This window comes from Oncorhynchus gorbuscha, linkage group LG03 (assembly GCF_021184085.1).
Source record: "Oncorhynchus gorbuscha isolate QuinsamMale2020 ecotype Even-year linkage group LG03, OgorEven_v1.0, whole genome shotgun sequence".
NCBI classification, from domain to species: domain Eukaryota; kingdom Metazoa; phylum Chordata; class Actinopteri; order Salmoniformes; family Salmonidae; genus Oncorhynchus; species Oncorhynchus gorbuscha.
Window position 1 is genome coordinate 102,506,680 of NC_060175.1, and position 19,070 is coordinate 102,525,749.

General features: G+C 41.8%; 1 protein-coding gene across 1 annotated transcript in view; it reads left to right on the forward strand.

Annotated features, from left to right (window-relative positions):
• Positions 1-8,052: 8,052 nt before the first annotated feature.
• The window catches only part of LOC124032396 (CDK5 and ABL1 enzyme substrate 2-like), a 54,369-nt gene continuing 43,351 nt past the window's right edge, over positions 8,053-19,070 (forward strand). Inside the window, exon 1 of the mRNA XM_046344770.1 lies at positions 8,053-8,610. Within this exon, the coding sequence (XP_046200726.1) occupies positions 8,078-8,610 (533 nt within the window). The 5' untranslated portion in view covers positions 8,053-8,077. The remainder of the gene's footprint in view (positions 8,611-19,070) is intronic.

The following is a 19,070-nucleotide window of genomic DNA, read 5'->3' on the forward strand; positions in this document are numbered from 1 at the left end:
AATAACATAATAATAACATGCCTCATAATAATAACATGCCTCATAATAATAACATGCCTCATAATAACAACACGCCTCATAATAATAACATACCTCATAATAACATGCCTCATAATAATAACATGCCTCATAATAATAACAGTCCTCATAATAAGATGCCTCATAATAAGATGCCTCATAATAATAACAGTCCTCATAATAAGATGCCTCATAATAACATGCCTCATAATAATAACAGTCCTCATAATAAGATGCCTCATAATAACATGCCTCATAATAAGATGCCTCATAATAACATGCCCCATAATAATAACATGCCTCATAATAATAACAGTCCTCATAATAAGATGCCTCATAATAATAACATGCCTCATAATAATAACAGTCCTCATAATAAGATGCCTCATAATAACATGCCTCATAATAATAACATGCCTCATAATAAGATGCCTCATAATAATAACAGTCCTCATTACAACATGCCCCATAATAAGATGCCTCATAATAACATGCCTCATAATAACATGCCTCATAATAACATGCCTCATAATAACATGCCTCATAATAAGATGCCTCATAATAACATGCCTCATAATAACATGCCTCATAATAATAACATGCCTCATAATAATAACAGTCCTCATAACAACATGCCTCATAATAACATGCCTCATAATAAGATGCCTCATAATAATAACATGCCTCATAATAATAACAGTCCTCATAACAACATGCCTCATAATAAGATGCCTCATAATAATAACAGTCCTCATAATAACATGCCTCATAATAACATGCCTCATAATAAGATGCCTCATAATAAGATGCCTCATAATAAGATGCCTCATAATAAGATGCCTCATAATAAGATGCCTCATAATAAACACACAGATATTCAGTCATAAATACATCAGCGGAGGCTCCTCAGAGGGGGGGGGAACAATCCTCCTCAGCGAATTTCACGAAACATTCAAAAAAGGTATCCTTTCACATGTTCACATGTCAACAAATAATTTATTCAAACTATGGTTGTAAAGTTTAAACGTGGAAACGTTAACGTTAAAGAAAAATCGTGAAACATCAAATCACAGTGCTGTTACCATAAAACAAATAAGTGTTATTGCCTAACTAGACTATATGGCTATAAAGGCCTGGGGAAAGTTGTGTAATTTAAATTAAACCAGAGAGGAAGACTGAACACACAAAGGAAGTGTTCTCGGAGAACGAGGAAATGATTCAGTCAGTGTTCTGATTGGCAGGAAGTGATACCTCTGTATCCCGGAGACATCGGTCCAATTAATAAACTAGGATATTCTGCAAGCAACAGACGGAAGACTGAACACACTCGCATCATTAGCGAAGAGAAAGAGCAAGCAAGCCAGCTTGCTTACACGTGTGAGATGCTACATCTTCATAGCTTTTATCAATGTCAAAAAACGTGTCTTTTAGCAATGTGTGGTGTTGAATGCATTTATAAACATTGGTGAGAACGGGTGGGAATCCAGTGGAACCAGGTTCCCAAAATGTTCCACCCATGTCTGTTGTAAAAACAAAAGGTAGGTTTAGTTTAGGCCTAAAACTAGTCTGTATTCAGGCCTGGGGAATCATGGGAAAATTGGAACTGCATTCCCAGTCTTCCAGACAACTTAATGATTGTTTACGTTCCAGGAGAGAACCACAAACTGATGCGTCTACCGACCATGATTGCAAGTCCCGTAGGGACACACGCACACGCACACACTCCAGAAGATACCACAAACTAATGCGTCTACACACACATACACACACACACACACACACACAGGCATTTATGCACACACAAACGTGCACACACACACTCCCGGTGAACACACAAACTGATCTCTCTGATTGGCAGAAATTCAAAAGGTTGATGAAAAACCACTTATACCGTTGATTTCAAGCTTTTCTGATGCAATTTTTGTGCAGGAATTGGTCTTCGTTTCTGTTTTGTGTGACTGTATTTGTGAGAAAAAGAGAGCGAGAGAGAGACAGAGACACAGAGAGAGAGAGATGTAGAGGGAGAGAGATTAAGAGAGAAAGACAGAGAATGTTACGGCTGTCGTCGGAATGAGACCAAGGTGCAGCGTGGTAGGCGTACATTTTGCATTTATTAAATGAAAACCAAAAAAACCAAGAAAGATAAACGACACGTAAAGTATTGTAGTGTTAAACCAGCAACTAACAAAAACAAGATCCCACAACAGAAAGTGAGAAAAAGGACTGCCTAAGTATGATCCCCAATCAGAGACAACGATAGACAGCTGCCTCTGATTGGGAACCATACTCGGCAAAAACAAGAAAATAGACAACATAAAATGCCCAAACCAAATCACACCCTGACCTAACCAAATAGAGACATAAAACGGCTCTCTAAGATCAGGGCGTGACAGAGAAGGAGGGGATGAGAGCAAGAGAGATGCAGAGAGAACATTCTGTTCCACTGTTTGTTCCTCTATAGACATTCTAACTGTTTGTTCCTCTATAGACATTCCAACTGTCTGTTCCTCTATAGACATTCCAACTGTCTGTTCCTCTATAGACATTCTAACGGTCTGTTCCTCTATAGATATTCTAACTGTCTGTTCCTCTATAGACATTCTAATTCTCTGTTCCTCTATAGACATTCTAATTATCTGTTCCTCTATAGACATTCTAACTGTCTGTTCCTCTATAGACATTCTAATTCTCTGTTCCTCTATAGACATTCTAACTGTCTGTTCCTCTATAGACATTCTAACTGTCTGTTCCTCTATAGACATTCTAACTGTCTGTGACTCTATAGACATTCTAACTGTCTGTTCCCTTAAAGGCATTCTAACTGTCTGTTCCTCTATAGACATTCTAACTGTCTGTTCCTCTATAGACATTCTAACTGTCTGTGACTCTATAGACATTCTGACTGTCTGTTCCCTTAAAGGCATTCTAACTGTCTGTTCCCTTAAAGGCATTCTAACTGTCTGTTCCCTTAAAGGCATTCTAATTATGACATCTTCAAAAGGTTCCTAGAAGGCATTGTTATCTGTGGGAGGCATCCCGACAGACAGCTTTGGAAGGATCAAACGGAGCATGAGCAGTACGTCGGCAATGGCCTTGCAGGGTTACGACAGTTGGTCACTCCCCTCAGGGTCGCAGGACTTCAACCGGAGGATCAGTGACATCACACATGACATCGAGGCCCTGGGGTTCCAACATGAATGCGGGGGAGGAGAGGAGATGAGAGGAGGTAAGAATATGGTTAATGTTAAGGTTAGGGTTAGTGATAAGGTTAGTGTTCAGGTTAGTGTTGAGGATTAGTGTTCAGGTTAGTGTTAAGGTTAGAGTTAAGGGTTAGTGTTCAGGTTAGCGTTCAGGGTTAGTGTTGAGGGTTAGTGTTAAGGGTTAGTGTTATAAGGTTAGAGTTAAGGGTTAGTGATAAGGGTTAGTGTTAATGGTTAGTGTTGAGGTTAGTGTTAAGGGTTAGTGATAAGGGTTAGTGTTATAAGGTTAGAGTTAAGGGTTAGTGTTCAGGTTAGAGTTAAGGGTTAGTGTTCAGGTTAGCGTTCAGGGTTAGTGATAAGGGTTAGTTTAAGGGTTAGTTAAGGGTTAGTGTTAATGGTTAGTGTTGAGGTTAGTGTTAAGGGTTAGTGATAAGGGTTAGTGTTAAGGGTTAGTGATAAGGGTTAGTGTTAATGGTTAGTGTTGAGGTTAGTGTTAAGGGTTAGTGATAAGGGTTAGTGTTAAGGGTTAGTGTTAAGGGTTAGTGTTAATGGTTAGTGTTAAGGTTAGTGTTAAGGGTTAGTGATAAGGGTTAGTGTTAAGGGTTAGTGTTAAGGGTTAAGGGTTACTGTTAAGGTTAGTGTTAAGGTTAGTGTTAAGGGTTAGTGTTAAGGGTTAGTGTTAAGGGTTAGTGTTAAGGGTTAGTGTTGAGTGTTGAGAGTTAGTGTTAAGGGTTAGTGTTAAGAGTTAGTGTTAATGTTTGATTTAGTGTTAAGGTTTGGGCTAATGTTGAGGTTAGTGTTAAGGGTTAGTGTTCAGGGTTAGTGTTCAGGTTAGTGTTAAGGGTTAGTGTTGAGGGTTAGTGTTAAGGTTAGATTTAGTGTTAGTGTTAAGGTTGGGTTTGTCTTCAAATTCTTTGTGGGTCTGTGTAATCTGAGGGACATATGTGTCTCTAATATGGTCAAACATTTGGCAGGAGGTTAGGAAGTGCAGCTCAGTTTCCACCTCATTTTGTGGGCAGTGAGCACATAGTCTGTCTTCTCTTGAGAGCCAGGTCTGCCTACTGCGGCCTTTCTCAATAGCAGGGCTCTGCTAACTGAGTCTATACATAGTCAAAGCTTTCCTTAAGTTTAGGTCAGTCACAGTGGTCAGGTATTCTGCCACCATGGATTCTCTGTTTAGGGCCAAATAGCATTCTCGTCTGCTCTTTTTTTTTGTAAATTCTTTCCAATGTGCGGTCTAATTGTGCTGTTGTCCTGGGGCTCTGTGTCATGTTTTGTCTTATTTTGTCTTGTCATTTTGCTTTTCCCTCTTCGTTTTCCCCCTGCTGGTATTTTTAGGTTCGTTCTCCTCTTTTTCTCTCTCCCTTCCTCTCTCTCTTCTCTCTATCGTTCCGTTCCTGCTCCCAGCTGTTCCTATTCCCCTAATCAATCATTTAGTCTTCCCACACCTGTTCCTTATCTTTTCCCCTGATTAGAGTCCCTATTTCTTCCCTTGTTTTCCGTTCCTGTCCTGTCGGATCCTTGTCTATTGTTCACCGTGCTGTGTTTGTGTATCGCCCTGTCGTGTCGTGTTTCCCTCAGATGCTGCGTGGTGAGCAGGTGTCTGAGTCTGCTGAGGTTCAAGTGCCTTCCCGAGGCAACCTGCAGTTCAAGATCGAGTCTCCAGTCGGTTCTCGTCATTACGAGTGGAAATTGTGTTTTTTGATTGTATTTTTATTTTACTGGATTAAAGACTCTGTTTTCGCCAAGTCGCTTTTGGGTCCTCATTCACCTGCATAACACTCTGTGGGGTCTGTTTGTGTAGCTGTCCTGGGGCTCTGTGGGGTGTGTTTGTGAACAGTCCCAGAACCAGCTTGCTTAGCAGACTCTTCTTCAGGTTAATCTCTCTGTAGGTGATGGCTTTGTTATGGAAGGTTTGGGAATCGCTTCCTTTTAGGTGGTTGTAGAATTTAACGGCTCTTTTCTGGATTTGGATAAATACCGGGTATTGGCCTAATTCTGCTCTGCATTATTTGGTGTTTTATGTTGTACACTGAGGATATTTTTGAAGAATTCTGTATGCAGAGTCTCAAGTTTGTGGTTGTCCCATTTTGTGAATTCTTGGTTGGTGAGCGGACCCCAGACCTCACAACCGTAAAGAGCAATGAGTTCTATAACTGATTCAAGTATTTTTACCCAGATCCTAATTGGTATGTCAAATTTGATGTTGCTTTTGATGGCATAGAATGCCCTTCTTGCCTTGTCTCTTAGCTTGTTCACAGCTTAGTGGAAGTTACCTGTGGCGCTGATGTTTAGGCCGAGGTATGTATTGTTTTATGTGTGCTCCAGGGCAACAGTGTCTAGATGGAATTTGTATTTGTGGTCCTGGCAACTGGACCTTTTTTGGAACACCATTATTTTGGTCTTACTGAGACTTAATGTCAGGTCCCAGGTCTGACAGAATCTGTGCAGAAGATCTAGGTGCTGCTGAAGGACCTCCTTGGTTGGTGACAGAAGAACCAGATCATTAGCAAACAGTAGAGATTAAACTTTAGATTCTAGTAGGGTGAGGCCGGGTGCTGCAAACTTCTAGTGCCCTTGACCATTTGTTGAAGAGGGTGGGGCTTAAGCTACATCCCTGTCTCACCCCACGGCCCTGTGGAAAGAAACGTGTGTTTTTTGACCATTTTTACCCGGACACTTGTTGTGTGTCTACATGGATTTTATAATGCCATATGTATAATGATTTAATGCCGTACGTTTTTCCCCCAACACCACTTTCCATCAATTTGTATAGCGGACCCTCATGCCAAATTGAGTCAAAAGCTTTGTTTAAATCAACAAAGAATGAGAAGACTTTGTCTTTGTTTTGGCTTGTCTGTTTTTCAATAAGTGTATGAATATGTGAATACGTGGTCTGTCTTTATGGTAATTTGGTAAAAAGACAATTTGACATTTGCTCAGTACATTGTTTTCACTGAGGAAATGAAGGGTCAACCACAGGGTCAACCACAGGGTCAACCACAGGGTCAGCCACAGGGTCAACCACAGGGGTCAGCCACAGGGTCAGCCACAGCGGTCAACCACAGGGGTCAACCACAGGGTCAGCCACAGGGTCAACCACTGGGTCAGCCACAGGGTCAGCCACAGGGTCAACCACTGGATCAGCCACAGGGTCAACCACTGGGTCAACCACAGGGGTCAGCCACTGGGTCAACCACAGGATCAGCCACTGGGTCAACCACAGGGGTCAACCACAGGGGTCAGCCACTGGGTCAACCACAGGGGTCAACCACAGGGGTCAACCACAGGGTAAACCACAGGGTCAACCACTGGGTCAACCACTGGGTCAACCACAGGGGTCAGCCACTGGGTCAACCACAGGGATCAGCCACTGGGTCAACCACAGGGGTCAACCACAGGGGTCAGCCACTGGGTCAACCACAGGGGTCAACCACAGGGGTCAACCACAGGGTAAACCACAGGGTCAAACCACAGGGCAAGCGCCCCTGGAGCAGTTTGGGGATTAAATGCCTTGTGCAAGGGCACAACGGCAGTAGGTGGCTCCTGAGTCATGAGGCTGAGTGGTCATCCTTTTCCTTTCCATATCAGTAGTTTAACTATCAGTGAGGATGTAGCGAGTCACCAAATAAGCGGTAAACATTCCTTTGTCCCTCTCTCCTTTAGCTATGAGTCAGATCACAGAGAATGTAGATGCTCGGTTTTCCGGTGTCCCCTTGACTGGCCTTTGGAGACAGGAAGAAAGAAAGAAAGAAAGAAAGAAAGAAAGAAAGAAAGAAAGAAAGAAAGAAAGAAAGAGAGAGAGAGAGAGAGAGAGAAAGAGAGAGAGAGAGTCAGTGAAAGAGACAGGGGATGCAACAGAGAGAGATGAGAGAGACAGCACGGGGGAGGACAGTGATATTCAGAGAGACAACAGTCCTATATAGTGCACTACTTTTAGTGTTTGTGTTTGGTTTTACTATCCTTGTGGGTACCAGAAGTCCTCACAAGGATAGTAAAACAAAATGGGGACATTTTACAAGGTCCCCATAAGAAAACAAGTCTGTTTTAAGGATTAGGTTAGGTTAAAGTTTGGGTTAGGGTTAGGTAAAGGTTTGGGTTAGGGAAAACATGATTTTGTTTGGTCCTCACAAGGATAGTAAAACAAACGTGTGTGTGCGTGTGTGTGTGTGTGTGTGTGTGTGTGTGTGTGTGTGTGTGTGTGTGTGTGTGTGTGTGTGTGTGTGTGTGTGTGTGTGTGTGTGTGTGTGTGTGTGTGTGTGTGTGTGTGTGTGTGTGTGTGTGTGTGTGTGTGTGTGTGTGTGTGTGTGTGTGTGTGTTGTCAGAGGACAGCGTATCATTGCAGAAAATCATCAGCAGGGGATTTTGAGGATTTATTCACTGGTCATCATTATACCTCATCTACTAATGTAGCCATAATATCTGTCGCAGATGTCTCAGCGGTCTTTGCTAACTGAAAATTGTAAACGTCAAAAAATAAATGTGTCCTTATTGTTAATAACACAATATTATAGATTATTGAGTATTATTGAGAAAATAGGTTTTATTGTGAAATGTACTGTAATAGCCTAATACACTACTGAGCTGCCGTTCATTATTTGTGTCCATCTGAAGTCTAGTAAATTGATATTTTCTCAAATTGTTGTTTTCGACTTAAGGCGTTCAGAAAAAAAACACACAAAAACATCAATTTAAAACCTTTAAAAAAAATCCAATCTTGCCCGACCTCAGCTTTCTCCACCGTCCATCTGTTTTAATGTTATTTAGATTAGACCCTCTCGTCCAATAGAAAGCACAGGGGGGCGTGGACAGGTCCTGTTGCGCGAGTGGAACGCCGTGAGATACTTCCTCAGTAGAGAATGGCTGCTGCCGCCTGCACTACCGTTAACAACGCTGCCGTTAACAACACTACCAACCCGCTGAAACAACACCGGAGGAAAAATAGAGATACGCGGCGGAGACAAGCAGCTCTCTTTTTCCTTAGTAACATTTCACTAGATGGACGGCCAGTACAACAGACATACCATGGAAACCGAGACAGCGAGTTGCTGGGGGGCGATATCCGGGCGACAGTGGCCGGGATGTTAACCGTGTCCAACTATGGGACCTTCACTAACCTACCAACGTCGGTGAGCTGCGGGACCGTTGGGAACGTTTGCGCCGTTCCGGGACTCGGAGTTATCACTGTCCCGCCTATCCTCGTTCTGCCTTCGGACTCGTTCAATGATGGGACAACGGAGGTATTTCTGGAGAGGCGAGGAGGGTCGTTTTCCTCGCAGGGAAACCTCCTCTCTCCCTCGGGTCTCCTTCCTACTCCCCTCGGACGGCGGAAGTCCTCCACGTTGCTGTCTGTCCAGAGTTGTAATTCGGTGACTTCGGAATCGGGACGGAGGTGAGTTTAGTGCCTTGTTATTCGTGTCCTGGAGGCAGAGGTTTTTAGTGCTGTGTATCAGGGATCGTTTGTAACGACACCTCAGTGTATCCATCGGCTTGTCATTTCAACACGTTTGTGTGTCGTTGATACGTTGTAGCGTTGATACACGATACAATGTTTCATTTTAACCACACAACAACCATCCGTTGTTTACATTATATATTCTCTCGACTGGCTACTTTGTAGAGAGAGAGGCACCTAAACAAGCAGCGAGACAGGCCATTTTACTAAGTTCAGTTGGACTGGACTGATGGTGTCGTTTTACACACAGACATCAATCAACTGGTTATTGTCTCATCCCGACTTGCTGTAATACTTTGCTATTATATGAACCAGGTAAATGATTGTTTTCACTTACGGTAAGGTAAGTTTTCCACATTGTGTTACTTTACAGCCTTATTCTAAAATGGATTAAGTTGTTTTCCCCCCTCAAATCTACACACAATACCCTATAATGACAAAACAAAAACATGGGTTTAGATTTTTTTTGCATATATATATTATTTATATATATATATATAAAACTGATCACATTTACATAAGTATTCAGACCCTTTATTCAGTACTTTGTTGAAGCACCTTTGTCAGTGATTACAGCCTCCAGGGTATGACGCTACAAGCTTGACACACCTGTATTTGGGGAGTTTCTCTCATTCTTCTCTGCAGATCCTCTCAAGCTCTGTCAAGTTGTTTGGGGAGTGTTGCTGTACAGCTATTTTCAGTTCTCTCCAGAGATGTTTGATCGGGTTTAAGTCCAGGCTCTGGTTGGGCCACTCAAGGACATTCAGAGACTTGTCCCGAAGCCACTCCTGCGTTGTCTTGGCTGTGTCCTGAGGGTCGTTGTCCTTTTGGAAGGTGAACCTTCACACCAGGCTGAGGTCCTGAGTGCTCTGGAGCAGGTTTTCATCAAGGATCTCTCTGTACTTTGCTCCGTTCATCTTGATCCTGACTAGTCTCCCAGTCCCTGCGACTGAAAAACATCCCCACAGCATGATGATGCTGCCACCACCATGCTTCACCATAGGGACAGTGCCAGGTTTCTCCAGACATGACGCTTGGCATTCAGACCAAAGAGTACAATCTTGGTTTCATCACACCATAGAATCTTGTTTCTCATGGTCTGGGTGCTTTTTGGCAAACTCCAAGCGGGCTGTCATGTGCCTTTTACTGAGGAGTGGCTTCTGTCTGGCCACCCTACCATAAAGGCCTGCTTGGTGGAGTGCTGCAGAGATGGTTGTCCTTCTGGAAGGTTCCCCCATCTCTACAGAGGAACTCTAGAGCTGTATCAGAGTGACCATTGGGTTCTTGGTCACCTCCTGACCAAAGCTCTTCTCCCTCGATTGCTCAGTTTGGCCGGGTTGCCAGTTCTAGGAAGAGTCTTGGTATTTTCCAAACTTCTTCCATTTAAGAATGATGGAGGCCACTGTGTTCTTGGGGGCCTTCAATGCTGGAGAAATGTTTTGGTACCCTTCCCCAGACCTGTGCCTCGACACAGTCCTGTCTCGGTGCTCTACGGACAATTACTTCAACCTCCTGGCTTTGTTTTTGCTCTGACATGCACTGTCAACTGTGAGACCTTATATAGACAGGTGTGTGCCTTTCTAAATCATGTCCAATCAATTGACTTTACCACAGGTGGACTCCAATCAAGTTGTAGAAACAAGGATGATCAATGGAAACAGGAAGCACCTGAGCTCCATTTACAGTCTCATAGCAAAGGTTCTGAATGCTTATGTGAATAAGGTATTTCTGTTTTTATATATATATAATATATTATAACATTTCTAAACCTGTTTTTGCTTTGTCGTTATCACCTTCCGGAGACACCTGAAACCCCACCTCTTTAAGGAATACCTAGGATAGGATAAGTAATCCCTCTCACCCCCCTTTAAGATTTAGATGCACTATTGCAAAGTGACTGTTCCACTGGATGTCATAAGATGAATGCACCAACTTGTAAGTCGCTCTGGATAAGAGCGTCTGCTAAATGACTTAAATGTAATGTAAATGTTATTGTGTGTAGATTGCTGTTGATAATTGTTTTATTTAATCCGTTTTAGAAAAAGGCTGCAATGTAACAAAATGTGGAAAAAGTCAAGGGATCTAAATACTTTTTGAAGGCTCTGTATAGTCCTCTTTAAATGAACCGATTCTTCAATGTAGCCACCCTTTGCCTTGATGACAGCTTTGCACACTGGCGTTCTCTCTAAGTCCTCTTTAAATGAACCGATTCTTCAATGTAGCCACCCTTTGCCTTGATGACAGCTTTGCACACTGGCGTTCTCTCTAAGTCCTCTTTAAAGGAACCGATTCTTCAATGTAGCCACCCTTTGCCTTGATGACAGCTTTGCACACTGGCGTTCTCTCTAAGTCCTCTTTAAAGGAACCGATTCTTCAATGTAGCCACCCTTTGCCTTGATGACAGCTTTGCACACTGGCGTTCTCTCTAAGTCCTCTTTAAAGGAACCGATTCTTCAATGTAGCCACCCTTTGCCTTGATGACAGCTTTGCACACTGGCGTTCTCTCTAAGTCCTCTTTAAATGAACCGATTCTTCAATGTAGCCACCCTTTGCCTTGATGACAGCTTTGCACACTGGCGTTCTCTCTAAGTCCTCTTTTAATGAACCGATTCTTCAATGTAGCCACCCTTTGCCTTGATGACAGCTTTGCACACTGGCGTTCTCTCTAAGTCCTCTTTAAATGAACCGATTCTTCAATGTAGCCACCCTTTGCCTTGATGACAGCTTTGCACACTGGCGTTCTCTCTAAGTCCTCTTTAAATGAACCGATTCTTCAATGTAGCCACCCTTTGCCTTGATGACAGCTTTGCACACTGGCGTTCTCTCTAAGTCCTCTTTAAAGGAACCGATTCTTCAATGTAGCCACCCTTTGCCTTGATGACAGCTTTGCACACTGGCGTTCTCTCTAAGTCCTCTTTAAAGGAACCGATTCTTCAATGTAGCCACCCTTTGCCTTGATGACAGCTTTGCACACTGGCGTTCTCTCTAAGTCCTCTTTAAAGGAACCGATTCTTCAATGTAGCCACCCTTTGCCTTGATGACAGCTTTGCACACTGGCGTTCTCTCTAAGTCCTCTTTAAATGAACCGATTCTTCAATGTAGCCACCCTTTGCCTTGATGACAGCTTTGCACACTGGCGTTCTCTCTAAGTCCTCTTTAAATGAACCGATTCTTCAATGTAGCCACCCTTTGCCTTGATGACAGCTTTGCACACTGGCGTTCTCTCTAAGTCCTCTTTAAAGGAACCGATTCTTCAATGTAGCCACCCTTTGCCTTGATGACAGCTTTGCACACTGGCGTTCTCTCTAAGTCCTCTTTAAAGGAACCGATTCTTCAATGTAGCCACCCTTTGCCTTGATGACAGCTTTGCACACTGGCGTTCTCTCTAAGTCCTCTTTTTAAAGTGAACTCTAGGGGTAAAAAAAGTCAAAAGAACTCCGTTCCCTTTGAATGAGGACTCAACTCTTTTGCCAGATCACTTCACCTGTTTTGTGGTCCGAGTCCTATTTGCATTCACATTGCTTTGTATAGAAAGGTACCAAGATCTTTTCCCAACATTCACTCAATGCATTCTGGGGTTTTACCATGTGCAGGATGAGCCATTCCATCAGAATGTTGTCATCACACTGATAGATATATACTTATATTTTGGAAGTTAAAAGTTTGCATTTAGTTAAAAGATGAGACAATAATTGTAAACAAAAGATACTATTAACGTGTACATATTATTGGTAACAGAATAAATAGCAGAAGAATAACTGCACAGAAATAGAGAATTGTACACCCAGCATAGGCTACTTCCCCTATAATTAACCAATAAGACATTAGGGGATGTGGTATATGGCCGATATACCACAGCTAAGGGCTGTTCTTCTTAAGCACGACGCAACGCAGAGTGCCTGGATACAGCCCTTAGCCGTTGTATATTGGCCATATACCACAAACCCCTGAGGTGCCTTATTGCTATTATCATTACATTACATTACATTACATTTAAGTCATTTAGCAGACGCTCTTATCCAGAGCGACTTACAAATTGGTGCATTCACCTTATGACATCCAGTGGGACAGTCACTTAACAATAGTGCATCTAAAACTTAGGGGGGTGGGGTGAGAGGGATTACTTAACCTACCATATTACCATATTATAAACTGCTTTACCAACGTAATTAGAGCACTAAAAAATATATATGTTTTGTCATACCCAAGGTATACGGTCTGATATACCACAGCTGTCAGCCAATCAGCATTCAGGGTTCGAACCACCCAGTTTATAATATGGTACAATATCTCTGTTGTCTTCTCACACTATATAAACACCGTACGAAGCTCTCTTAGCCTATAGATCACAACTTGCAAACAAATTATCTGAACAAAAAAAACTGCTGGAATTTATCTGCATCCTTGACAATCGCGAATCAATATCCAAAAACACAGCGTTTTCTTCACATCTTCTCTCTATTGTGACAACAGTGTGAGGGGTTATAACAGTAGTCTAGTGTGAGGGGTTATGTCAGTAGTCTAGTGTGAGGGGTTATGTCAGTAGTCTAGTGTGAGGGGTTATAACAGTAGTCTAGGGGTTATAACAGTAGTCTAGTGTGAGGGGTTATGTCAGTAGTCTAGTGTGAGGGGTTATAACAGTAGTCTAGGGGTTATAACAGTAGTCTAGGGGTTATAACAGTAGTCTAGTGTGAGGGGTTATGTCAGTAGTCTAGTGTGAGGGGTTATGTCAGTAGTCTAGTGTGAGGGGTTATAACAGTAGTCTAGGGGTTATAACAGTAGTCTAGTGTGAGGGGTTATAACAGTAGTCTAGGGGTTATAACAGTAGTCTAGTGTGAGGGGTTATAACAGTAGTCTAGTGTGAGGGGTTATAACAGTAGTCTAGTGTGAGGGGTTATAACAGTAGTCTAGTGTGAGGGGTTATAACAGTAGTCTAGTGTGAGGGGTTATAACAGTATTCTAGTGTGAGGGGTTATAACAGTAGTCTAGTGTGAGGGGTTATAACAGTAGTCTAGTGTGAGGGGTTATAACAGTAGTCTAGTGTGAGGGGTTATAACAGTAGTCTAGTGTGAGGGGTTATAACAGTATTCTAGTGTGAGGGGTTATAACAGTAGTCTAGTGTGAGGGGTTATAACAGTAGTCTAGTGTGAGGGGTTATAACAGTAGTCTAGTGTGAGGGGTTATAACAGTAGTCTAGTGTGAGGGGTTATGTCAGTAGTCTAGTGTGAGGGGTTATAACAGTAGTCTAGTGTGAGGGGTTATAACAGTAGTCTAGTGTGAGGGGTTATAACAGTAGTCTAGGGGTTATAACAGTAGTCTAGGGGTTATAACAGTAGTCTAGGGGTTATAACAGTAGTCTAGGGGTTATATCAGTAGTCTAGGGGTTATAACAGTAGTCTAGGGGTTATAACAGTAGTCTAGGGGTTATAACAGTAGTCTAGGGGTTATAACAGTAGTCTAGTGTGAGGGGTTATAACAGTAGTCTAGTGTGAGGGGTTATAACAGTAGTCTAGTGTGAGGGGTTATAACAGTAGTCTAGTGTGAGGGGTTATAACAGTAGTCTAGGGGTTATAACAGTAGTCTAGGGGTTATAACTGTAGTCTAGGGGTTATAACTGTAGTCTAGGGGTTATAACTGTAGTCTAGGGGTTATAACTGTAGTCTAGGGGTTATAACTGTAGTCTAGGGGTTATAACAGTAGTCTATGGGTTATAACAGTAGTCTAGGGGTTATAACAGTAGTCTAGGGGTTATAACAGTAGTCTAGGGGTTATAACAGTAGTCTAGGGGTTATAACAGTAGTCTAGGGGTTATAACAGTAGTCTAGGGGTTATAACAGTAGTCTAGGGGTTATAACAGTAGTCTAGTGTGAGGGGTTATAACAGTAGTCTAGTGTGAGGGGTTATGTCAGTAGTCTAGTGTGAGGGGTTATGTCAGTAGTGTGAGGGGTTATAACTGTAGTCTAGGGGTTATAACTGTAGTCTAGGGGTTATAACTGTAGTCTAGGGGTTATAACTGTAGTCTAGGGGTTATAACTGTAGTCTAGGGATAACTGTAGTCTTTATAACTGTAGTCTGGGGTTATAACAGTAGTCTAGGGGTTATAACAGTAGTCTAGGGGTTATAACAGTAGTCTAGGGTTATAACAGTAGTCTAGGGGTTATAACAGTAGTCTAGGGGTTATAACAGTAGTCTAGGGGTTATAACAGTAGTCTATGGGTTATAACAGTAGTCTAGGGGTTATAACAGTAGTCTAGTGTGAGGGGTTATAACAGTAGTCTCGTGTATGGTGCAGGAATCACAAGGGAACCTGGAGAGCGTTATGTTCACATTGCCCTAAAAAAGGGAACCTCTTTAGATGGTCTGTTTGGTTCACTTCGGGGCCTCTTTTGAGGGGTCTGAGTTCCTTCGTTTTGGGTGCTCTGCACAAAAAATACAGCAAACCACACGGAATTCACAAACATTCTCTGAAAGGAACCAAGTGTGAAAACACTACTCAAAGAAGCCTTGTTGTGATTGGGCAATACACTATAGGGATACTTGTATTTCAATTTCATTGACCAAACGGTGTATTATTGGTCAATTACTTCCCCAAAATAAAATAAACAACCAAGTCAACTGCAGTTTCCTCTGTACACACACACACACACACACACACACACACACACACACACACACACACACACACACACACACACACACACACACACAAAGACTTCTACTGTAGCCTATGTGTATAGCTAGTGTACAGAGCAGTGGATGATTTGTGATACGACAGGCACACACTGTGTGTTTACATCATGGGTTGGTACCTCTGTTTTTCACTACTCATGTACTGGATCTGCCCGAGCAGGACAGGTTACCAGCAGTTTTCTCCACACAACACTACTGTATTTGGATAGCCTATAATACGCACCATACGGCACCCTATTCCCTAGACAGTGCACTACTTTGACATAGGGTTCTCTGGTTCAAGGTAGTGCACTACTTTGACATAGGGTTCTCTGGTTCAAGGTAGTGCACTACTTTGACATAGGGTTCTCTGGTTCAAGGTAGTGCACTACTTTGACATAGGGTTCTCTGGTTCAAGGTAGTGCACTACTTTGACATAGGGTTCTCTGGTTCAAGGTAGTGCACTACTTTGACATAGGGTTCTCTGGTTAAAAGTAGTGCACTACTTTGACATAGGGTTCTCTGGTTCAAAGTAGTGCACTACTTTGACATAGGGTTCTCTGGTTCAAAGTAGTGCACTACTTTGACATAGGGTTCTCTGGTTCAAGGTAGTGCACTACTTTGACATAGGGTTCTCTGGTTCAAGGTAGTGCACTACTTTGACATAGGGTTCTCTGGTTCAAGGTAGTGCACTACTTTGACATAGGGTTCTCTGGTTCAAGGTAGTGCACTACTTTGACATAGGGTTCTCTGGTTCAAGGTAGTGCACTACTTTGACATAGGGTTCTCTGGTTCAAGGTAGTGCACTACTTTGACATAGGGTTCTCTGGTTCAAGGTAGTGCACTACTTTGACATAGGGTTCTCTGGTTCAAGGTAGTGCACTACTTTGACATAGGGTTCTCTGGTTCAAAGTAGTGCACTACTTTGACATAGGGTTCTCTGGTTCAAGGTAGTGCACTACTTTGACATAGGGTTCTCTGGTTCAAGGTAGTGCACTACTTGGACATGGGGTTCTTTGGTTAAAAGTAGTGCCCTATGAAGGGGACAGGGTGCCATTTGGGATGCTGAATGTCTATGCCACAAGGGGGGGGGGCTGTGGTGTATTGCCTGTTCGTTTTAAAATAGGCACAAGTTACTACTTGTAGTGTGTGATTAGCATAGCAGTGTTTGAGGCAGCCTACTCATACACCCATCTAGACGTTGAGGCGGAAATGTTTGGTGGAGTCTACAGTTTGTGGGGGCTTTTATAATGTGCCAACTTTAGACTTTCCGTGCAATGGTTTTGTCAGGTGACTTGTCTCCCTGCATCACCGTTAGGTAGGATAGATTGTTTGCAATATAATATGTGTTTTGATGTATTTAGGACTATTTTTCTTTCTCAATGAATGTCGACGAGTAAACTTCATTGAAAATGGTCCAAAAATACATCAAAACACATTATGTCGCATACCTGTTACGTTTTTAAGGGTCCTGTCTAATTCTTTCTGCAATCGGTTCAGTTGCCAGTGCAAATAGGAGGGAGTGGAATGAGGACATCCCTGTCTTGTGCCTCTTTCTAACGCAATTTGATCAGATAACGTATCATTCTTGGATATTGTTGCTTTAGGATATTTTTATATCATATTTGAATTGCGTTTTATTATTTCATTTGGAAAACTTTCAACGTTTTTAATAGAAAACACCATTCAAGACAGTCATGAGCCTTTTCGTCATCAACAGCCATTATTGATACATCTAGATCTTGTTTTTTAGTTTTTTTTGCATATCGTATTAAATTGAAACATGTTCTTGAATTTGTTTCTAAGTGTCTAGTTTTAATAAACCGTGTTTGGATTCATATGTATCAAGTCTTGAATAACTTTTTCCATTCTGTTGCAGGTGAACTTTGTTGTGATTTTATTGTTTACTGTAATCAGCAGGCGACTCTCCAGATTTTCCCCATTTTTAAATATAACTGAAATAACGGTTTGATACATGGAACTAGGAAGTCCTGAGTTGAGTGACTTGTGTTGTCATTTGAGTAAGTACGGGACGTTACTTTGTCCCAAAATGTTGAATATAATTTTATAGAAAAGCCGTCCATTCCTGGTGCTTTTCACCATGCAAATGTTTTAACTGACTAGTATTTATTTTTGGGCGATCTCTGTTTTTAGTGCTTAAATTTTTTTGGTCTGCTCATAGCTCCTTCAGGATAGTGGAGTCTAAAAAGGCATGGTCGGGTCAGTCCCACTGTTGTGTAATTCTAATTTGTATAGATTTTCATAGATTTTAAAATTGTCATTAATCTCATTGGTTGTTTCTAATGTGTTTTGTATCTTGATGTATTAAAATTATAACTGGTTTGACGTGTATTCGTTAGTAACCATTAAGTGGTATGCTTTATGTGAGGGCTGTTCGATGTTTAGTAACCATTAAATGGTCAGCTTTATGTGAGGGCTGTTCGATGTTTAGTAACCATTAAGTGGTACGCTTTATGTGAGGGCTGTTTACCAGGTTTAGTAACCATTAAGTGGTCAGCTTTATGTGAGGGCTGTTTACCAGGTTTAGTAACCATTAAGTGGTACGCTTTATGTGAGGGCTGTTCGATGTTTAGTAACCATTAAGTGGTCAGCTTTATGTGAGGGCTGTTTACCAGGTTTAGTAACCATTAAGTGGTACGCTTTATGTGAGGGCTGTTCGATGTTTAGTAACCATTAAGTGGTACGCTTTATGTGAGGGCTGTTCGATGTTTAGTAACCATTAAGTAGTCAGCTTTATGTGAGGGCTGTTTACCAGGTTTAGTAACCATTAAGTAGTATGCTTTATGTGAGGGCTGTTCGATGTTTAGTAACCATTAAGTAGTCTGCTTTATGTGAGGGCTGTTCGATGTTTAGTAACCATTAAGTAGTATGCTTTATGTGAGGGCTGTTCGATGTTTAGTAACCATTAAGTGGTCAGCTTTATGTGAGGGCTGTTCGATGTTTAGTAACCATTAAGTGGTCAGCTTTATGTGAGGGCTGTTCGATGTTTATAGTAACCATTAAGTAGTCAGCTTTATGTGAGGGCTGTTTACCAGGTTTAGTAACCATTAAGTGGTCAGCTTTATGTGAGTTTAACCTGTAGTTGTTGTCTCTCTTCATTCAGTAAAATATATTCCTAATTAAGTTCAGAAATGTTATTTTCTTCTTTACCTTACAAATATTTTTTTTCTAAAATAGTGATTTATTTTCTTTTAATGTTAATTTCTAAACTCGATTGAAAGTTTGCTGAATGTTGTTAGTCAACCAACTGGGTCACAGTGTGTTTGTTAACCTGCATGTATAGAGTCAACACACACAAAACATGATGTTTTGGCCTGAACCGTGTTACATACATTACCTTTGTGCTTGTCACACACTGTCGATGCTAGTAGCTTAATGTTTGAGACTGTCTGCTAGTAGTTTAATGCTTATTGAGACCGCCGATGCTAGTAGCTTACCGCTTATTGAGACTGCCGATGCTAGTAGCTTACCGCTTATTGAGACCGCCGATGCTAGTAGCTTACCGCTTATTGAGACTGTCGATGCTAGTAGCTTAATGTTTGAGACTGTCTGCTAGTAGTTTAATGCTTATTGAGACCGCCGATGCTAGTAGCTTACCGCTTATTGAGACTGTCGATGCTAGAAGCTTAACGCTTAATGTTTATTGAGACTGTCGACTCTAGTATCTTCATGCTTATTGAAACTGTCGATGCTAGTAGCTTAATGTT